At 42.7% G+C, this 15862-nt stretch overlaps 1 protein-coding gene and 1 long non-coding RNA gene across 6 annotated transcripts in view; one reads left to right on the forward strand and one right to left on the reverse strand.

Moving 5' to 3' along the window:
* Positions 1-11635, forward strand: part of LOC121659118 — an 89474-nt gene extending 77839 nt beyond the window's left edge. Inside the window, exons 2-3 of the long non-coding RNA XR_006014166.1 lie at positions 2091-2259; positions 11156-11635. This is a non-coding gene — a long non-coding RNA (uncharacterized LOC121659118). The remainder of the gene's footprint in view (positions 1-2090; positions 2260-11155) is intronic.
* The window catches only part of FYN (FYN proto-oncogene, Src family tyrosine kinase), a 137476-nt gene that overhangs the window by 11335 nt on the left and 110279 nt on the right, over positions 1-15862 (reverse strand). For 3 of the 5 annotated variants that reach the window (XM_042016949.1, XM_042016947.1, XM_042016950.1), the window contains 4 exons: positions 14808-14972; positions 10401-10580; positions 8572-8648; positions 8316-8469 (listed from right to left, as the gene is read on the reverse strand). In XM_042016949.1, coding sequence (XP_041872883.1) covers positions 8316-8469; positions 8572-8648; positions 10401-10580; positions 14808-14972 — 576 coding nt within the window. Of the gene's footprint in view, positions 1-8315; positions 8470-8571; positions 8649-10400; positions 10581-14179; positions 14336-14807; positions 14973-15862 lie in introns of all 5 variants that reach the window. The other 2 variants (XM_042016951.1, XM_042016952.1) reach the window with 2 other exon arrangements.

Raw genomic sequence — 15862 nt, forward strand, 5'->3', positions numbered from 1 at the left:
CTGTTGTGTTCTGCAACATGTGCAGGTGGAAGGAGCTGCAGAGGAGTGCTAACCAAGAGCTCCATGGAGTACAGTCAGAGAGGACAGGCAGGCAGAATGTGTAGGGCATCAGGAAAGACTAAGCAGGGAAGAGGTCAGTTTGTTCCACATCCCAAGAGAAGGATAAGACATTTTAACTCAAGTTTCAAGTTTTATAAAAAGAAAAAAAAATACCCTGGTTTTAAAAACAAACAAGCCAAATATAATAGAAATAATTTCTCCCAAAGTGTTTTAGATTAACATTTCCCTGCAATATTTGCAAGTCAAACACAGTTAGCACGTACAACCAGAACTGAGATATACTGGATATGTACCTCCCATTTTGCCTGCTCAAGCTGAGCAAAATGCAAACAAACATGGTGAAAACATAAATTAAAAGCAAATCTACTATATTTTTAGAAGCATGCAAGGACTTTAAAATAGTACTGCCATTTGAGTTGTTTGGAGTGCCTGATGTCAAGGCACAGCTTTGGCCTGTGATTTATAACTTGACAGTGTACTTTAAGCTCCTGGCACTGAAAAGCGTGTAGTGCCTTAAATACGTGCAGTTCTAATGTGCTCATCCATCATCAGAGCTTGCAGGAGCCAGCTGCAGTAAGGATAGTAAGATAACAAGCCTTTAAACACTGATTTATTTGCTTTTCCAATCATTTACTGTTTTCTTAGGGAAAATATTTTCAGTATGACTTTAAAGAAAAGTCTTGTGGTAATAATTAACTCATAGTATGTACGAAAAAATATGCAGACATTTCCCTGGTGCCTTGTATTAACATACAGGCAAAAGAGTTGCATTTGCTTATTGCTGATCCCCAGTGACAAACACTCTTGGATTTGGAAACAGACTGGCTTCGACTTCACATCACCCTCTCATAAAAGTTCCTTTGCTTTCACGAAGAGTGTGAAAGTGCAACAATGTGAACAAATCACTCTCGGGGAGTGAACTTATGGCACTGTTTAGGGTTCCCTGCTGGCACTGTTCTGCCATCACATCCAGTGCTCAATGTCCTGCATCTTCTGCCATACACCCCAAGCTGACGTGATTTACAGTACAAAGTAAACATGGTAATCCTCATCTCCTTACTTAGTAAAACTTGGATGTGCTAAAATTTTTCCTGCTCTACACATAAATGATCCTAAGAGAGACTAGTACTAAAAAATAAATACTTTTTTTTTCCTAGGGAAAATTGCAGTTGCTCAAGTAAGTCCTGCTAAATGACTTGAAAATGTTCTGCCGAAGGATGAAAAAGATGCAAGAGAAGGTTTCAAATCCCTAATGCCTGAAGTCAGGAACTTAAGTCTGGTTAAGCACCAGCACATCACTGGTTAGATTTGCAAAGGTGCTGGAGGATTTTTGGATGCTTATTCACTTTTTAAAGTTTGTCTCATGTATTTTCATTGGTTGATATGTAGGCAGGAACTAAAATTTGGGTGCTCGGCTTTGGTCTCAATCTCCCTCACTTACACTTCTTTGTGTGACCAGTCTTAGTTTACAAGACTCAAAATTTGCAGAGCTTCATCTTCTCTTAAAAATTGCCTTGGCTGTGATGTGTGAGTCCTCTGCAGCAGCAGCTGCCATCACTTGAGCCTCTGTCCTGGAAGCTGGCCCTGTTTCAGCAGCACCAGCAGCCATGTGGGGTTGGCAACTGGCTGCTCCAGCTGCTGGGAGAACCTGGGGCTGTACAGCCCATGTCAAAAAAACCTGTGAGCTGTGTGTATCTGGTGGTCAGGTTCCCTAGGCCTGCAATGCATGCCTTTAGATGGGCCTGTGCAGGCAGCCCTGAACGTGAGGGCCGATGTCCCTCGGCTCTGTCCTCTGTGCAGCCGAGACAGTACACACACCCCGTGCCAGCTGAACGAAGGAAGGGCTGAAGGCTGGCTAGGAACCTGAAGCCTTGGAGGTTTGCTGGTGCTGTATGAGATGGCCATGCACGGGGGTTTACTTGTTCATGTGTTGCACACATTTTATTCAACAATTTTTTTTCTTACATCAGCTGTGTTTTTCTGAGAAACCTGGCCAAATCTGCTCTAATTCCCTTGTGCTTCATACTCAGATCCAAAGGTAGCAACCACCTACAACTCATCTTTGGAGGAAGAAAATCTCTTCAGACTCTTTTGTGGCCAACTCCCCCAGTATTTTTATCTTCCTCAACCTACAGCCAGTGTGGCACTGGGAGATGAATATGTGGTGTGTTGTCAAACCACAGGAAGATGAGAAGCAAGGTAAGTCCCTGAGAAGGGAAATCAATTCCAGGACATCCCTTTTCCTGAGAACTAGAGCAGTACAATCCTCACTGGAGTGTGATGAGCACTGCTGGAAAGACAAATGGTCTGTGCTGTGGATTTTCCAGTGACAGGACAGCTTATTCATTACCTCTCCATGTTGCCCCTGCTATGGATGTTTCTCTGTCTAAAGCAACTAACATAAAAAATCACGTTCTGCAGTTTGTGCAGTATTTCCTGATAGATGACAGATTTGGAGTGGTAGATGGGGAGGAGAAAAATGCAAGGTTGGCAGAGAGCTTGCTAGCAGAGCCCTGCCTCATGGTTTTCTGGCCCTGAAACACATGTTGGAAGCTAGACAGTCCAAGGGAGTCTGCAATCCAGTATGGCAGAGCTGTCAGTGAAGGGAGAGCAGAGACCAGTGAGGACACACCAGGCTGGTCACCTGCAGGTACAACACGTGCACTGCCAGAACACAAGGGGATCACACAGCTTGTGTGAATGGGGGTGTGTGTGTTTGTCCAACAGGGATCCCTCCAAGGTGTTGCCTCTCATTCAATGCCTGGCACTGGAGACAGAGACAGTGGAGTGCTGTGAAAACACAAAAATTCCTAAATGTGTTGAGCACCGCCCCGAAGCCTCCTGCTTGCTGTAGCTACATGGAGCGTTCACACAGGCCTGACTCTGTGCGTGGCTCGTGATGGAAGAACACACAGTTCCTGTGCTTATTCTCTTCTCAACACACTGATTAAAAACCCCACCGCCTCCCTCTGCCCAGGCCTCAGAAGCTTATTAAACAAGCTGACTTTGTGCTGCAAACAAATTACAGCATCAGATAAAACGTGTATTACCGACAAGCATGTTAATAAATCTGATAAGCCAAATTACCCCAGCTGACAAGGCAGCCCATCTCCTACTTCGAAAGCAGATTTTGTATCAGTGGGGGAGGGATTTCTCTCTTTTTTTTGCTGGAACCTATTTTATTACAAACTAGCACATCAGTAACCCCACACATAAACATCAACAGCACACTGCATTCATCAGGTCAGGATAGCCTGTCTTTGCCCCAAAACAAGGTACTAATCTGCGGCTTTTATCTCAGTCCCCTTTTTTTTTGAAAACATTTCAGCCTGGAGAAAGCCTTTTTTGGGTTTCTACACTACTTGTAGCCACATGAAACCAAAGCTACTGACACAACTTATGGCTAGAGAAGCCAGCCCTGAGCCTGTGAGGATTTTCATGAGGCTCAGCCCTGTTCTTGGGACCTCTGCCCGGCTCTGCCCAGGCATTCACACAGGTTATCTCCCCGGAGGATTTCCTTGGGAAAAATCAATCCATGGCCCTGCTTTAATTCTTTGCTGGCTATAAGTAGGTCATGTGATGAGAAGGAGCAGAGAGGGCTGGGATGATTGAGTGACCTTGAGATACAACTCTCAGCACGGTTTCTTCTGAGGCAAGTGAAAATCCCTCAGAGCTTTGGTTTCTTTTCAGATCTAAATCTTGATGAAGCAGAAACCTCTGAAATTCATTCCCCAGAGACACTGCCAGCTTGATAACGATCCTGTTTCCGGAAATGCTACAAAGCTGCTACCTCTTGTACCTTAAAACCAAACCCAATGCAGGACCCCAAGCTCTAAGACCGAAAAACTAGGGGAGCTCTTGGGTTAGCAATCAGGGAATGTAGTGTGGCATTGAATTGCTTCTGGGGCTGGAAAGGGAAAGCTGCAAAAGGTAAAAACGAAGTGCTGAAGCAAGCATGAAACAGGAAACGAGTCAGCCCCGGCAGGCGATGATGAGTGCCGTGTGGGAGGGACTGTGCAATCACATTTTTTGTGCTGTGAGAATGAACATGAAATTACAAGCCTGGCAAACATCAGCGATGAGGAGCAGGCTCTGCAGGCGGACTCCTCCCCAGGAAGCAGGGGGCGAGGGGCGGGACCGCGGGCCTGAACACCCCTCTGGCTCTCTGCCTGCAGCCCCCCTTCCCCTCACCCTTCCTCTTGACCTGGCTGTGCTCCTTCTCACAGGGCAGATGGCACCTCTGCAGGCATGTATCGGTGATCCCTCCCGGGACCTCGCTGGCTGAGAACCAGGAGTCCTTTCTCCTGTCCGCTCCTGGGCTGCCTCAGGGAACGGCAGGTCAAGAGTGAGGTCAAAGCCCTGGATGCTACAGCCTGCAGTACAGTCAGTCACAAACAAAACAGGTCTGATTAGCTGGGGAACAAGTCCCTACAAAGGGACTGGAGAGAGCCTGGAAGGGGGGAAAACATCCCTGCCTATTTCTAGGAAATCAAACTAAGAAGCATCACTTGATTTTATGCAGGGCAGGAAGGAGTTATTTCTAAGTGTTAAGGAGGCAAAAATGATTTGAGAGTTTACAAACATGTACTAGAGCTCCCAAAATAGCTCTGACTCATCTGGAAGGCATCAGAAAGATCTTTATTGTTTCATGTGCGCTTAGAATGGCACTACTGCAAGTGCTGCTAGTGTGTGCCGTAGAAACATGGCTTGGAAAATAACTCTGCACTTTTTTTTAATTAAGAAAATTTTAAATTTGTATCAGCTGCTGCTGCTTAGAATAGAACAACTCTAACCCAGCAACTCTGTGGAGCACAAAAATGCCATGTACTCGGCCAAAACTCCACTTAACTGTGAACCGTATCAGTGTAAGGGTAGCAGAACTGCATGGGAAATTCTTTGCTGGAAGTGATGGGAAGTTTCTCTTTGTCCTGTAGGATACCAGGAGTTTTAAATCTTGCCTTCCCAGGCTGACACAAGCATCATCACCAGTGGAAGGAAGTGAGACTCCATGCCTGACACTGGGTGTGTGGGGAAGATGTTGCAACAGCAACAGCCTAAAGAAGCCCCAGTGGGGCAGGCTGCAATACAGTCCCCCAGTGTAGCCTTTGAAATGGGCGTTACTCTGAACAGGCATGTTTTTCCCCTTTGATTACTCACTTCCTCTAAGAGCAAGAGGAGCCAAATGCTCATTACAAGCCAAGAACTGGGTTTTTTTGTATTATTTAATGGCAGTGTATAGCTGCTAGTCACACACTTTAAATCATTAGTGGCATGACCATCTCTTTCCTTCCCGACAATTGCTGAGAAATGGCAGTGCAGACAACGAACTGCTTTTTATTTACCTCTCATAAATCAGGAGCAGTCAGGCCTCCTTTGTTCAAACCCAAAAGAAAATAAACTGGTCAGTAAAACATTACCACCAGGCTAAGTAATACCCACACAGGTTCAGGAATCCTGCACTCTAGCCCGCTGGGGCTCAAAGCATCCCCATCTGTTTCTTTTCAAAATATTTAATCAGAGACAAAAGTGACAGTGGGGGAAGGGAGTAGGAGATCAAGCAAAGCTGGAGAAAACCACCTCTTCCCCACGCCAACAATGAGCTCTGTACTAACACACTTAAGCCAAAAGAAGGATGACTGCTGAGGAGAGAGTGACCAGAGACTTTAATCTTCAGATTTTGCAAGGAAAAACATTTCCTTTCTCCCACAGGAGCTGCCAGTCTGGAGTGCTCCCCATTCCCCTCCCCTCTGCTGGCCAAGCTTTCCTCCTGTGTCAAAATTCCCACTGAAGCAGTAGTCAGCTAGATAAACAGAGCAGTCCCCAGATGCATCCCCTTGGAGGCTGAAGTAATAGGTCATGGGAAACAAGCAGAGGCAACCATTTCCTCCTGATACTGTGGTCTCCAACAAGCATTGCTCAAACTGAAGCTTAACTAAACAAGCCAGAACTGAATTCCAGTTGAAAAAAAAAATCCATTGGTGCATTAGAAACCATGTTTATCCCTCAATAAATTAAAGGTCTTAGGCTCACCCTGGCTTGGAAGCCAGGTTAATTGCAATGATGTGTAAATTGAGTGTGTGCTACTTGGTCAAAAAAGCACCCCCTCCTAGAACAAGCTACCCTTAAGAAAGGGACAAAAAATATTAGTGAAAGTAGGAAAACCTTTCCACATGATGCCTGTGGTTACAGCCCTTTGGGTTTTCTCTTTTAAGGAATTCTGTAGCTCTGAAGGGCTTCAGCCTGACTCTGAGGTCAGGGGAAGGAAGTATTGTCCATCACCCTCAAGTATGGGAAGGATGGGTGACTTCTCCATACTGGCACCAGGAGATGAAGCCAGGCAAATGTTACTCAGACCTCCAGATCATCAGCAATGTATGCTAAAAGCCAAATGAATTCTCCCTTCCCAGACACTTTAACCTCAATAAAAGTGATTTCTGCCATGAAAGAAGGGCAGGAGATACCCATGGCTATGCTCCTTCTCCCTGCCAGGCCTGTTATACTTTTCTCAAAGTTTCCGCACCCCAAATCTAGTGATTTTTATTTAAAAATCAAAACTTCTCCTCAATGTCAGGCAGGTTTTCACAGCTTTTTTAACATGTGAAGAGAGCAAAACTGTTCTGAGAGATTTAAACTGGGAGGCAAACAGGTCATCATAGGATTTCCTAGGGATCGGGAGCCTGAAGAGATTTGGCCAGAAGTAGGTCACATACTTGTCTATGAAAACAAATAATTAGTCATGTAAAACTATAAATTGGGTGGTTTCCAAAGGAAACAAAAGACATGGCAGCAAACCAGGCAGAAATGGAGATAATATAGGACATTGTTTCAAAGCCATTTTGCAGACTGGATCTGCCTGCCTTGTTCAGGGAAAACTCTTCTTGTTTTACACACAGGAACAGCAAGCAGGCAGCTTTCTGTCTACCAGAGCCTCTCCAGACACTCTTATTGCTCTGGAGACAATGACACAAACCTATTTTTTTCTAGCAAGAAGCAATTCCCACCCTCAGGCTGAAATCAATAGTGGTTAAGGCACTGCATTACTATCTATCACGGGTTCTTCAAGGACTCCACCAAAATAATCAGGCCTTGCTGTCTGAATGTGAAGCAGGCACCTTTTAGGGTGGCTGTAGCCTGTGGTCCACATCCCTGTGAATGGGTACTGCTGACAGCAGTTTGGAGTGGTGAGAACAGCTTAAGAGCTGCTGCTGGTGCTGCTCCCAGGATGCTTCCATGCATGCCAGGGCAAGGCATGCTGGAAACTCTCTGGCTCCTTCTGTCAACACTTAGAGAACTAAGTTACAGAAAGAGGTTAGCTGTTTCCTAAGAATTAATGTCAGGATCCTTGCTGAAACAGGGACTTTGCTCAAGAGAAGAAACTCACAAGAGGGGGGGGTAAATGCAGGTTATAAAGTACTTAGCTGGCCTGTGCTTTTTGATGATGTACAACAGGGTTTAACAGGACCCTCCTTGGCTTTGGCACTGAAAAGACGGAGTGGTGTTTACCAACACATATTGAGCAAGCACTAACAAAGTACTGCTAGCAGAAAGAGAACAAAACTGTAGCTCTGCAGCTTGGACCAACATCTGACAACTAAGCATGGCTTGTAAAGAATAACTACAAAGAGTCTGTGTCATGGCTCAGTCTGAACACACACGCTTTTCAGAAAAAGCTACGAAACTCTTTGATACACTTCTATAGTGTATCAGTGGTTGTTGGTGCCCAGCATCCTGTGTGGCACTGGAAAATGGCATTTCTATTAAAACAACTTTTTAAGAAGAAAGAAAACATAGCACTCAGAGAGACACAGCTCCATTGCACAGAGGCACAACTCTTTGACCTGTTTGAAATAAAGAAAATAAGAATAGTACAGGAGTGGTAATAGTGGTTAGTAGGCACACTAGAAAAGAAATACCCTACATACACTTTTCTGGATTACCACATTCAGAGTCTCATAGCCAGTAAGTAAAATATCCTCTTTGCTATTGCACCATGAGGATCTTGTCTTTGCTGTCACTTCCAGCTGTGTTCTCACTCATCACCTTTGTTTCATTTTGGTTTTCAAAGAAAAGATAAAGAAATAAGACATTCTCTTTAGGACATGCATTCAGCAGTGAACTTCTGACTAGGAGTTAAGATGAGTTCAGGATTTACTGAAAGCAGCCCCAAAGCATAGTAGAGAGCTTTTCAAAACCATGTTCCACTCTTTCCCTGTCACAAGAATGACACTCAGTGCTACATGTGCTGCTGCATTTACCTTGTCTGGCTGTATATTCATTGTCTTCAATCAGTCTTGCCAGTCCAAAGTCGGCAATCTTGCATATTAGGCCGTTGCCCACCAGGATGTTTGCAGACCGCAGATCTCTGTGTATGTAATTCATCCGCTCGATGTACGCCATTCCCGCGGCCACCTGCGAGCAGCAGGAAACACAAGTGGTGCATTTAAAACCAACTCATACATACATGGGCTATAAAACATGTACACCTCAGTGCTCAATACTCTGAAGACAGACCTGGGCCGCCATGTCCACCAAATTCGGTAACTTCAAAGCTCTTCCTTCTCCATCCTTTAAGAAATCTAGCAAACTCCCTGTGAATGCAGAGTTGACACAACAGAGAGATGTCAGTAAAACAACTCATCAGAATGGAGGTGCAGCAATATGTGCAATATTGAAGACAGCAATGTTTCAAGTTCAAGGGACAGTTTTGAAAAACCCCATAATATCTTCAAATTCTCCTATTGTACTCACTTCACTCTTTAAGGTTGGCTTGCAGAAGAATGTGCCACTAGTACAACGAGAGTTGCAGGGAAAAGAAACAACATTGTTTTAAATTTTCCTGACCATTACTGAGAAAGCTGATCTTTCTTAACTTTTCCAGTGCTCCTTAAAACTACATTCCTGCTGCTCTCTAAAGACCTCAGCTAGCTGCAAAGCAGCAGCTCAGTTCCAAGCCACACAAGTTATGGAAGAAGTCAGATCCCAGCTCAACCTGTTCCAAAAGAAAGGTCAGCCTGGAGCCTGGTGAGCCCAAGGGGGACAGCATTAGCAAAGGCTATTTTTCCTTAGAAATTCGTAGTGCTCCTCCTCTAGGTAACCCAGAACTAAATACAGCATGAGCCATTAATTTTAGAAGACAAAGAAGAGATGAAATGAAAGCAACTTCAGCAAAAGCTATAAGAACATCACTTTCCTGTGCAAGGGAAAACAAGAAAGTACCCTGTTGCTTTAAAAGAAGAGCCTAGGATGTTACAGCTTCTGTCCTAATCTTGTATCTGAAAGTGTGGGAGTCTCCTTTAAATAAGGTAAGTGGATTGGTTTAATAAAGGAAAAAGACAGATGATTAAGCGATTCTCCCTTGATAAATCGTCAGCCTCAACTCAGATCCAAAGATGTAAAATGTTACAGTACAAACTAGTAAAGTTAGCCAAAATAAACCACATACTTCAGAAGGGTTTTGAAAAGTCTTTATTTTTAAAGGGAAAAAGCATATGCTTGTCACTGAGACATATGATTAAAGTGTGAGTTAGTCAGGGCTTGGATGCCTTGGAGGAGGGAGGTGGGCAAGCACCTGCCAGGAAAATAAAAGCCAACTCCAAATAGACTGAAAGAATGCACTTAAAATTTCAGTGTATCCTCCAATGCACAATGAAACTTCCCTGTGAGAACTTACGTTTCCTATTTGGTTCATCCAAAACAAGCAGATTTTTTGCTCTGCTCTCAGCACCCCTGCTGGAGATCTGATGGAGCAAAAAGTTTTCTTTTTCTCATTTTACTGCATCATTACCAGCTAAGTAGCTTAAGGAAAAGAGAAGAGAGAATGGGAAAGTGAAGGAAAAAGAGCAGGGAAAGAATAATATGTGCAAATCATGTATTGAGATGATAAATGGGGTGGACTGAAAGTGAAGGGTGATCTGAGAACAAGGTGCAGTGACAGGACTGGCTCAATGAAGAAAAAGAAATCCTAGGCTAACAAGTAAACACTGAAGGAAGATGCCTTAAGAACTCTCTGATGCCTGGAAAAGCTAGGATCTTGGGAAGCAGCATGTAGTATCATCAAACCTAGAAAATGCAAATCACTTGTCAGGAACGTTTAGATGCTGATGCAGTTGGAATCACTTAGGCTGCACCAACTTCTCTCTCCCCTAGAACAGATTTTCTTTGTACATCAGGTTTTGGGCCCAGTTCATAGTGGAATTCATAATTCTTCCGAAGCCAGAAGTGACTCTAGTTTCCTGTTCCCTCTCTCCTTCCTCGCGTGCACCCCGCTGCACTTCCCTCTGTATCCCCAAGGAGCAGCAGTAAAGAATAAATAGTATCGAGCACAGCAGCTCTGGCTTCACCTTTACTCATGTACTCCGTGACAATATAGATAGGCTCTTCAGATACCACAGCATAAAGCTGGACCAATTTGTCATGTTTTAGCTTCTTCATGATTTGGGCTTCCTCTAAGAAGGATTCTGGAGACATGGTGCCAGGCTTCAGGGTCTTGATAGCCACTTTAGTATTTCCATTCCACGTACCTACAAGCACAGACACTAGTTAGATTAAATATCTTCTGCTCCTTTTTCTGTCTGACGCCTAATGTAACCAAGAAAAAAAATAGCAAGGACATTTAATATAACTTTTTTTTTTAAAGTTTGGTTTCCCTTGTTGCCTTATCATTATATTCCTCCCACGCCTCCTTCATATTTTAGTCTTTTTCTGTTACACTGAAAAATAATATTCCCATTGGCACTGGGGAATATTGCTGTTGTCCTGCTCAGACAATGTTTCCAGTGATCTCCACAGAAACCTTCTCTGTTTCTCTGAGTAAGAAACGTGGGACTGCTGAAACCCATCTTCATGTATTCCCTTGCTAACAAGTAATTGCTACAGGCAGCAACACAGCTCCACTCACAGATTTGGACAACAGAACTGGTTAAACCCAGAACTCCTCATTTGCAAGACATGTTAATGTTTTGTTTCTGTTCTGAGTCAGATGAAAAAAAAAAAAAAAACTTCCCAAGAAACAAATCCTGAATTGATGTAATTTTATAAAACACGGGTGTGTTTCCAAACTGAAATGCGTCCTTTTCCTTCCCCTCCTTATCCCCAGGAGCTGCTGATAGAAAATGAGGTGGTTCCTGTCCACTTCAGTTTGCTCTTTACTTGTGGTCAGCACTGAAATGGAGAAGTTGCATCGTTTTTCAGCCATCACCTACCAAGCCTTCTGGAACACCCAAAAGCCTGAACCAGAACCTGGAGAGAGCTGGGGAAGGCTGACTCAAGGCATCCTGCAAGAGGTGGGGCTTCACTTGTGCATTTGCAAGGGGGAGGAGGAGGACTGGAAAGAAAGAAAACCCAGAAGACCTATTTATGCTAACAGTGGGAGGGGATGGGGGATTGTTTTGTGTTGGGGTTTTTTATTTGCTTTTTGTGTGGGAATGAAGAGGAAGGAAAATTAAAATGGGCAGAAATACCACTTCCCAAGTGCCTTCTGGTTGTCCTTTGCCCAGACTAGCCAGAACCGTGCTCCAGAGCCAGGGCTAAAATGGCTCTGAATGTGATCTGTAGATAAGGAGCTGCTGTGTGATAAGGCAGAACAATACTAAATGACTTCAGGAATTAATCACATTGGGTAGAAACTGCCCCTCTGCACTTAAGCATGAGGATAGCAGAAAGCCTACAGAAAGTCTGTGTAATGAAAAAAGGTAATGTGCAAAATAACCCAGTTTGGCTTTGTTAAAAGTACATGAACAACAACAGGGCTCAGCTGCTGCAAGGGAACTGGTTAAGCCAAAATAATTTTATCATGAGATTTTGCAACCTGCCAGAGCATAAAATGAGCCATAACATGGGTTCTTTTTTGTGCAAATGCTCAGGTCCCAGGTCCACCTTGCCTAACTGAGGACAGCAGAAGAGCAGTGGAGGAGCTGCTGCTTCTGTGCTGTTCCTCACTTTTAAAGGGCAATCCCAAATGTCTGGGGGGGCTTGAGGCACATATTAGTCAAAAGCATGCAGTGCAGGTTTGGTTTTCATTATACCTTGATTTCCTTCTGCCAGTTCAGTGCCGGGTATCACTGTACTGCCAGTGGAGCAATGCCTTGAGTTACCACCTCTGCTACCCCAGCACTCCTCAGGAGGACTCCTGAAGCCTTAATTTCTCTCAGTCCCTCAAACCAGAGCTGAAGCAGGACTTTGCTCTAGTGGCACTCCTGTGTAAGCTGGGAAGGATGTGGTTTTGCCTCTAGTTTCAAGCAGGGTGGCCAAAATCTTTTCTGATGGGTGACCAGGAGCGTGTTTTGTCTGGAGTCACTGAGGCTCCAGACTGCAGTGTGCCATCAGTCACGGCCACTTTGCAGAGGTACCACAAATTATATGAACCAGGAATGAAACCAGAGTTTCATGGGCACCAGACGGCATTAAGAAAATAGGATTTCATCTCATGCGTTAACAGGATTAGCTGTTTACTATCTGTTTTAATAAAAATCCCAGGACTCATTTAGTTACCATGAAGTGTTTTCAGCAAGTCTGTTTTTAAATACTTCTATGAATTTCTCCAGTTTAAAAAAAGAAAATCAAACAAAAATGTTAACTTATCCTCTTAGCCCCGATTCCAGTATAAATTCTTAAATTTTCTTGTTGTGTTTAGGTATATTTCTCTAATAAAAAACTAGCATAGACTTCCCTCTGAATTCCTCCCATATGTAGTTAGTTACTACTTAATGCATTTTTTATTAATTTTTACTGTGTTAATCTACTCCAATTTGGTAATGCTTCAGGGTTGTTAACATATTTTTACTGTACATTAAGAAAATTAATTTCATACTTGTAATAATAATTTTTGCATTTCTGACAGATACCTGGTACTTGTACTTGGCATTTTATTTCTCATAGCAGATTTTTTTTTTTTTACATTTTTTCCTTTAACTTGTTGTAATGGTTTAAGATCTATGGCACACAGAGATGACCACTAAATATTAACATCACCTGGAAACTTGTGCATGCCTTCAAGATGGAGAACAAGAAGGAGAAACTGCAGTTATCTGGAGATGCCAAGAGAAAATGTAGGCAGCTTTCTTTGCAACAGGTCAACTGTAATTCTGTGAGATTCTATAAATTTATATATTTCTAGCCTATAAATTCTATAAATCTCACAGACTTGCTGCTGTGCTCCTTGCTGTAGTCTTGCAATGGAAAACAGCAGCAAGAACCCAGGAGAACCCACTGGTTGTTTTGGCTGTACATATTTTTGTGTCACTGCAACAAAAGGAGTGGTCAAACTGCCCCACCAAATTTTTGTGAAGAAACAACATATTCTTTATTTGAATTGGTAATTTGAAATGGTAGAGTCTCTACAGAATGCAATTTGGCACAGAAATTGAGCCACATCTCATGAAATGGCCACTATATTGTGTTTCAATGCTATGGCCATACTAAGATTTACGTAAATTGTAAATTGCTATTGTTTTATACTCATTAAAAGAATGGGGCCCAGGATGGGTAAGTTAAGCTCGCTGGTGTGCAGAAAACAATGTCAGTGGATTTGGAAAAAGCCAGTATTTCTCTACTTCAAAGTGGGGGGTCAGCTGGGCCCAGCAAATTTTGCCTCTGTTGTCCCTGATGTCTATACCACGTTCTGCTCCAGATACTAATTTCAAAACAGACTTGAAGAAGTGGATGCATAGGAAAGCTAGCTTGACAATATCAGCCTGCTAATATTTGCCATTATTTTTAAACTGGGAGAGTGGATGGAAACATTTTCAGGGTCTGATTCCATCAGTGCTACAACACACGAGGAAAGAAAAATGTCTACTTACCAGATTAATTTCTGGTTAGCCATTCTGCCTTACAGGTGTAGCATCATTCCTATTTTAATACCTAGCAATTGTGTAGTCACCCAAATAAACCCAATGCAATTAATGAAGTTTAATGCCCTGACCTCTCATACCACTGAGCGCAAGTGAAAGGAAGCTTCCCCATGGATTACTGTACTTAGGTTTGACTGTTTCAGGCAATATAAACTAACATTTCATACTATTCTGATCTTTTAGCTTTAAGATCTATACTTGAAATGTTTTATTTCTGCCAAGAGGGCCTTAAAAGATCCATCCAAAGCAAAATATATTCTCTGCCTTACCACGCCACACTTCAGCGAAACACCCCTGACCAAGCTTCTGTTCCAGAAATAATGAATCACGTGCAACTTCCCATGCATCTTTAGCCAATCCAACAGTTTGTGGAGTATTATTCGTAGCAATCACAGTTAAGTTAAAACACAAACCATCAGCTTTCTCTATAGGAGAGGAAATTAATAAAAAAAACACACTTATAATCCAAAATTATGCATGCATTGAGAAAGATGGAAGGTGAGGGTCTCTCAGTGCTGCATTAAAGTTCATTTGCAAACACTGTTTTTTGGATGTTGAAGGTAAGGACTTCTTTTGTTAGCTTGCAGAAAAAGGCTTCTTGGTATAGCCAAGAGATTACTATGTGAGCCTTGATTTATTATTAAGACAGCAGTAATTTGTCAAAATCAAGACCTTCCAAGGAAACACAGAATTTCAGTTTTCTTTTGCCATCAATTATAGTGGAAGTTGAAGATTAAAGAATTTCAAAGTCAAAGACATGATTCCAAAGACATTTTTCCTAACAGTTTGAGCTTTGCTATTTTCTTTTCTTATGGGTCACAGTGTCTTACATTTTCACCTTCCATCTTGTAATCCCCACACAGAGAGCTATTTTAGAATAATTATTTTGCTCCATACCCATCCATACTTCCCCAAACTGCCCATTTCCCAGTCTCTTGATCAACTGTAGGGACTCTCGTGGAATTTCCCAGACATCTTTGGTTTTGACAGACAGATCAGTAAGCCTTGGCATTCCTTTATGACAGGGGACTACTAAGCGGCAGCAAAGACCTGCAGCTCTCTCTGATGGAGCCAGAAGTGAAGCCAACAGCAAAGGAGAGGAAAGAAAAAAAAGTGTGACATGAAACAAATACAGTAAGCATAAAAACAATGCTACTCACAACAGCTGTTAGTTGCATACCACAAAGCATCCTGGAAGATTAGGAATTGAACATTGAAACATATTCATTTGAGACAGAACAGGAAATATTTTAGTCTCTGCAAAGCCTGAAATGGAAGGTGACCGCCAATGGCTTCTCTTGCAGACTCAGGATTTCCCTCCTCCCACAATGCTGCATTAAGATAACCTCTTGAGTAACTGGTTTACTATGGTACAGGATAGCTTTTTAAAAATAATCTGTAAATTGCAAGACAAATTGTTTCTGTACTGAGTAAAAGCAACATGGAGAAGATTAATTTGTTTTTTCTGAAAAATCACAGCCAGGAACATTTGGTGGATATTTCGTAGCCTGGGAAAAGGCATTTTCTATATTCTGCTCTGTGAAAAGGTGTCTTTGTAGGTGTCATGCAAAAGACTTTTTCTGACATTCTTTCTAGAGCAAATCTTCATTAGCATATGCAGGCAGTCCTGCATTGTTCGGGGCAGGTTCATTATATTACCTCTTGCAAAGCTTCACAGAAGACTGAACTGTGACAAAAGTCACACAAGACATTTTGGCAAGAGTAAAAGCAATTGTATCTATATATAAAAAATACATATACACACATATTGATGAGGAGTATACCATGCTGCACAGAGCAGACTACAATATAAAGCCTGCACAGTGACCTGCATCTTAAAGCAGGTGCAGCAGAGCAGAACAAGGTGGGAAACTGCAATTGTACTGCAGACTCAAACATAATCTGTATTCTTCTGTGCAGAATTCCTTGCTATGCAGGTGAACAGTTTGTGT

Source organism: Corvus kubaryi, unplaced genomic scaffold, assembly GCF_017639235.1.
Source record: "Corvus kubaryi isolate FWS band 111438036 unplaced genomic scaffold, C.kubaryi_AGA036_p1.0 split3-73, whole genome shotgun sequence".
Taxonomy (NCBI): Eukaryota; Metazoa; Chordata; class Aves; order Passeriformes; family Corvidae; genus Corvus; species Corvus kubaryi.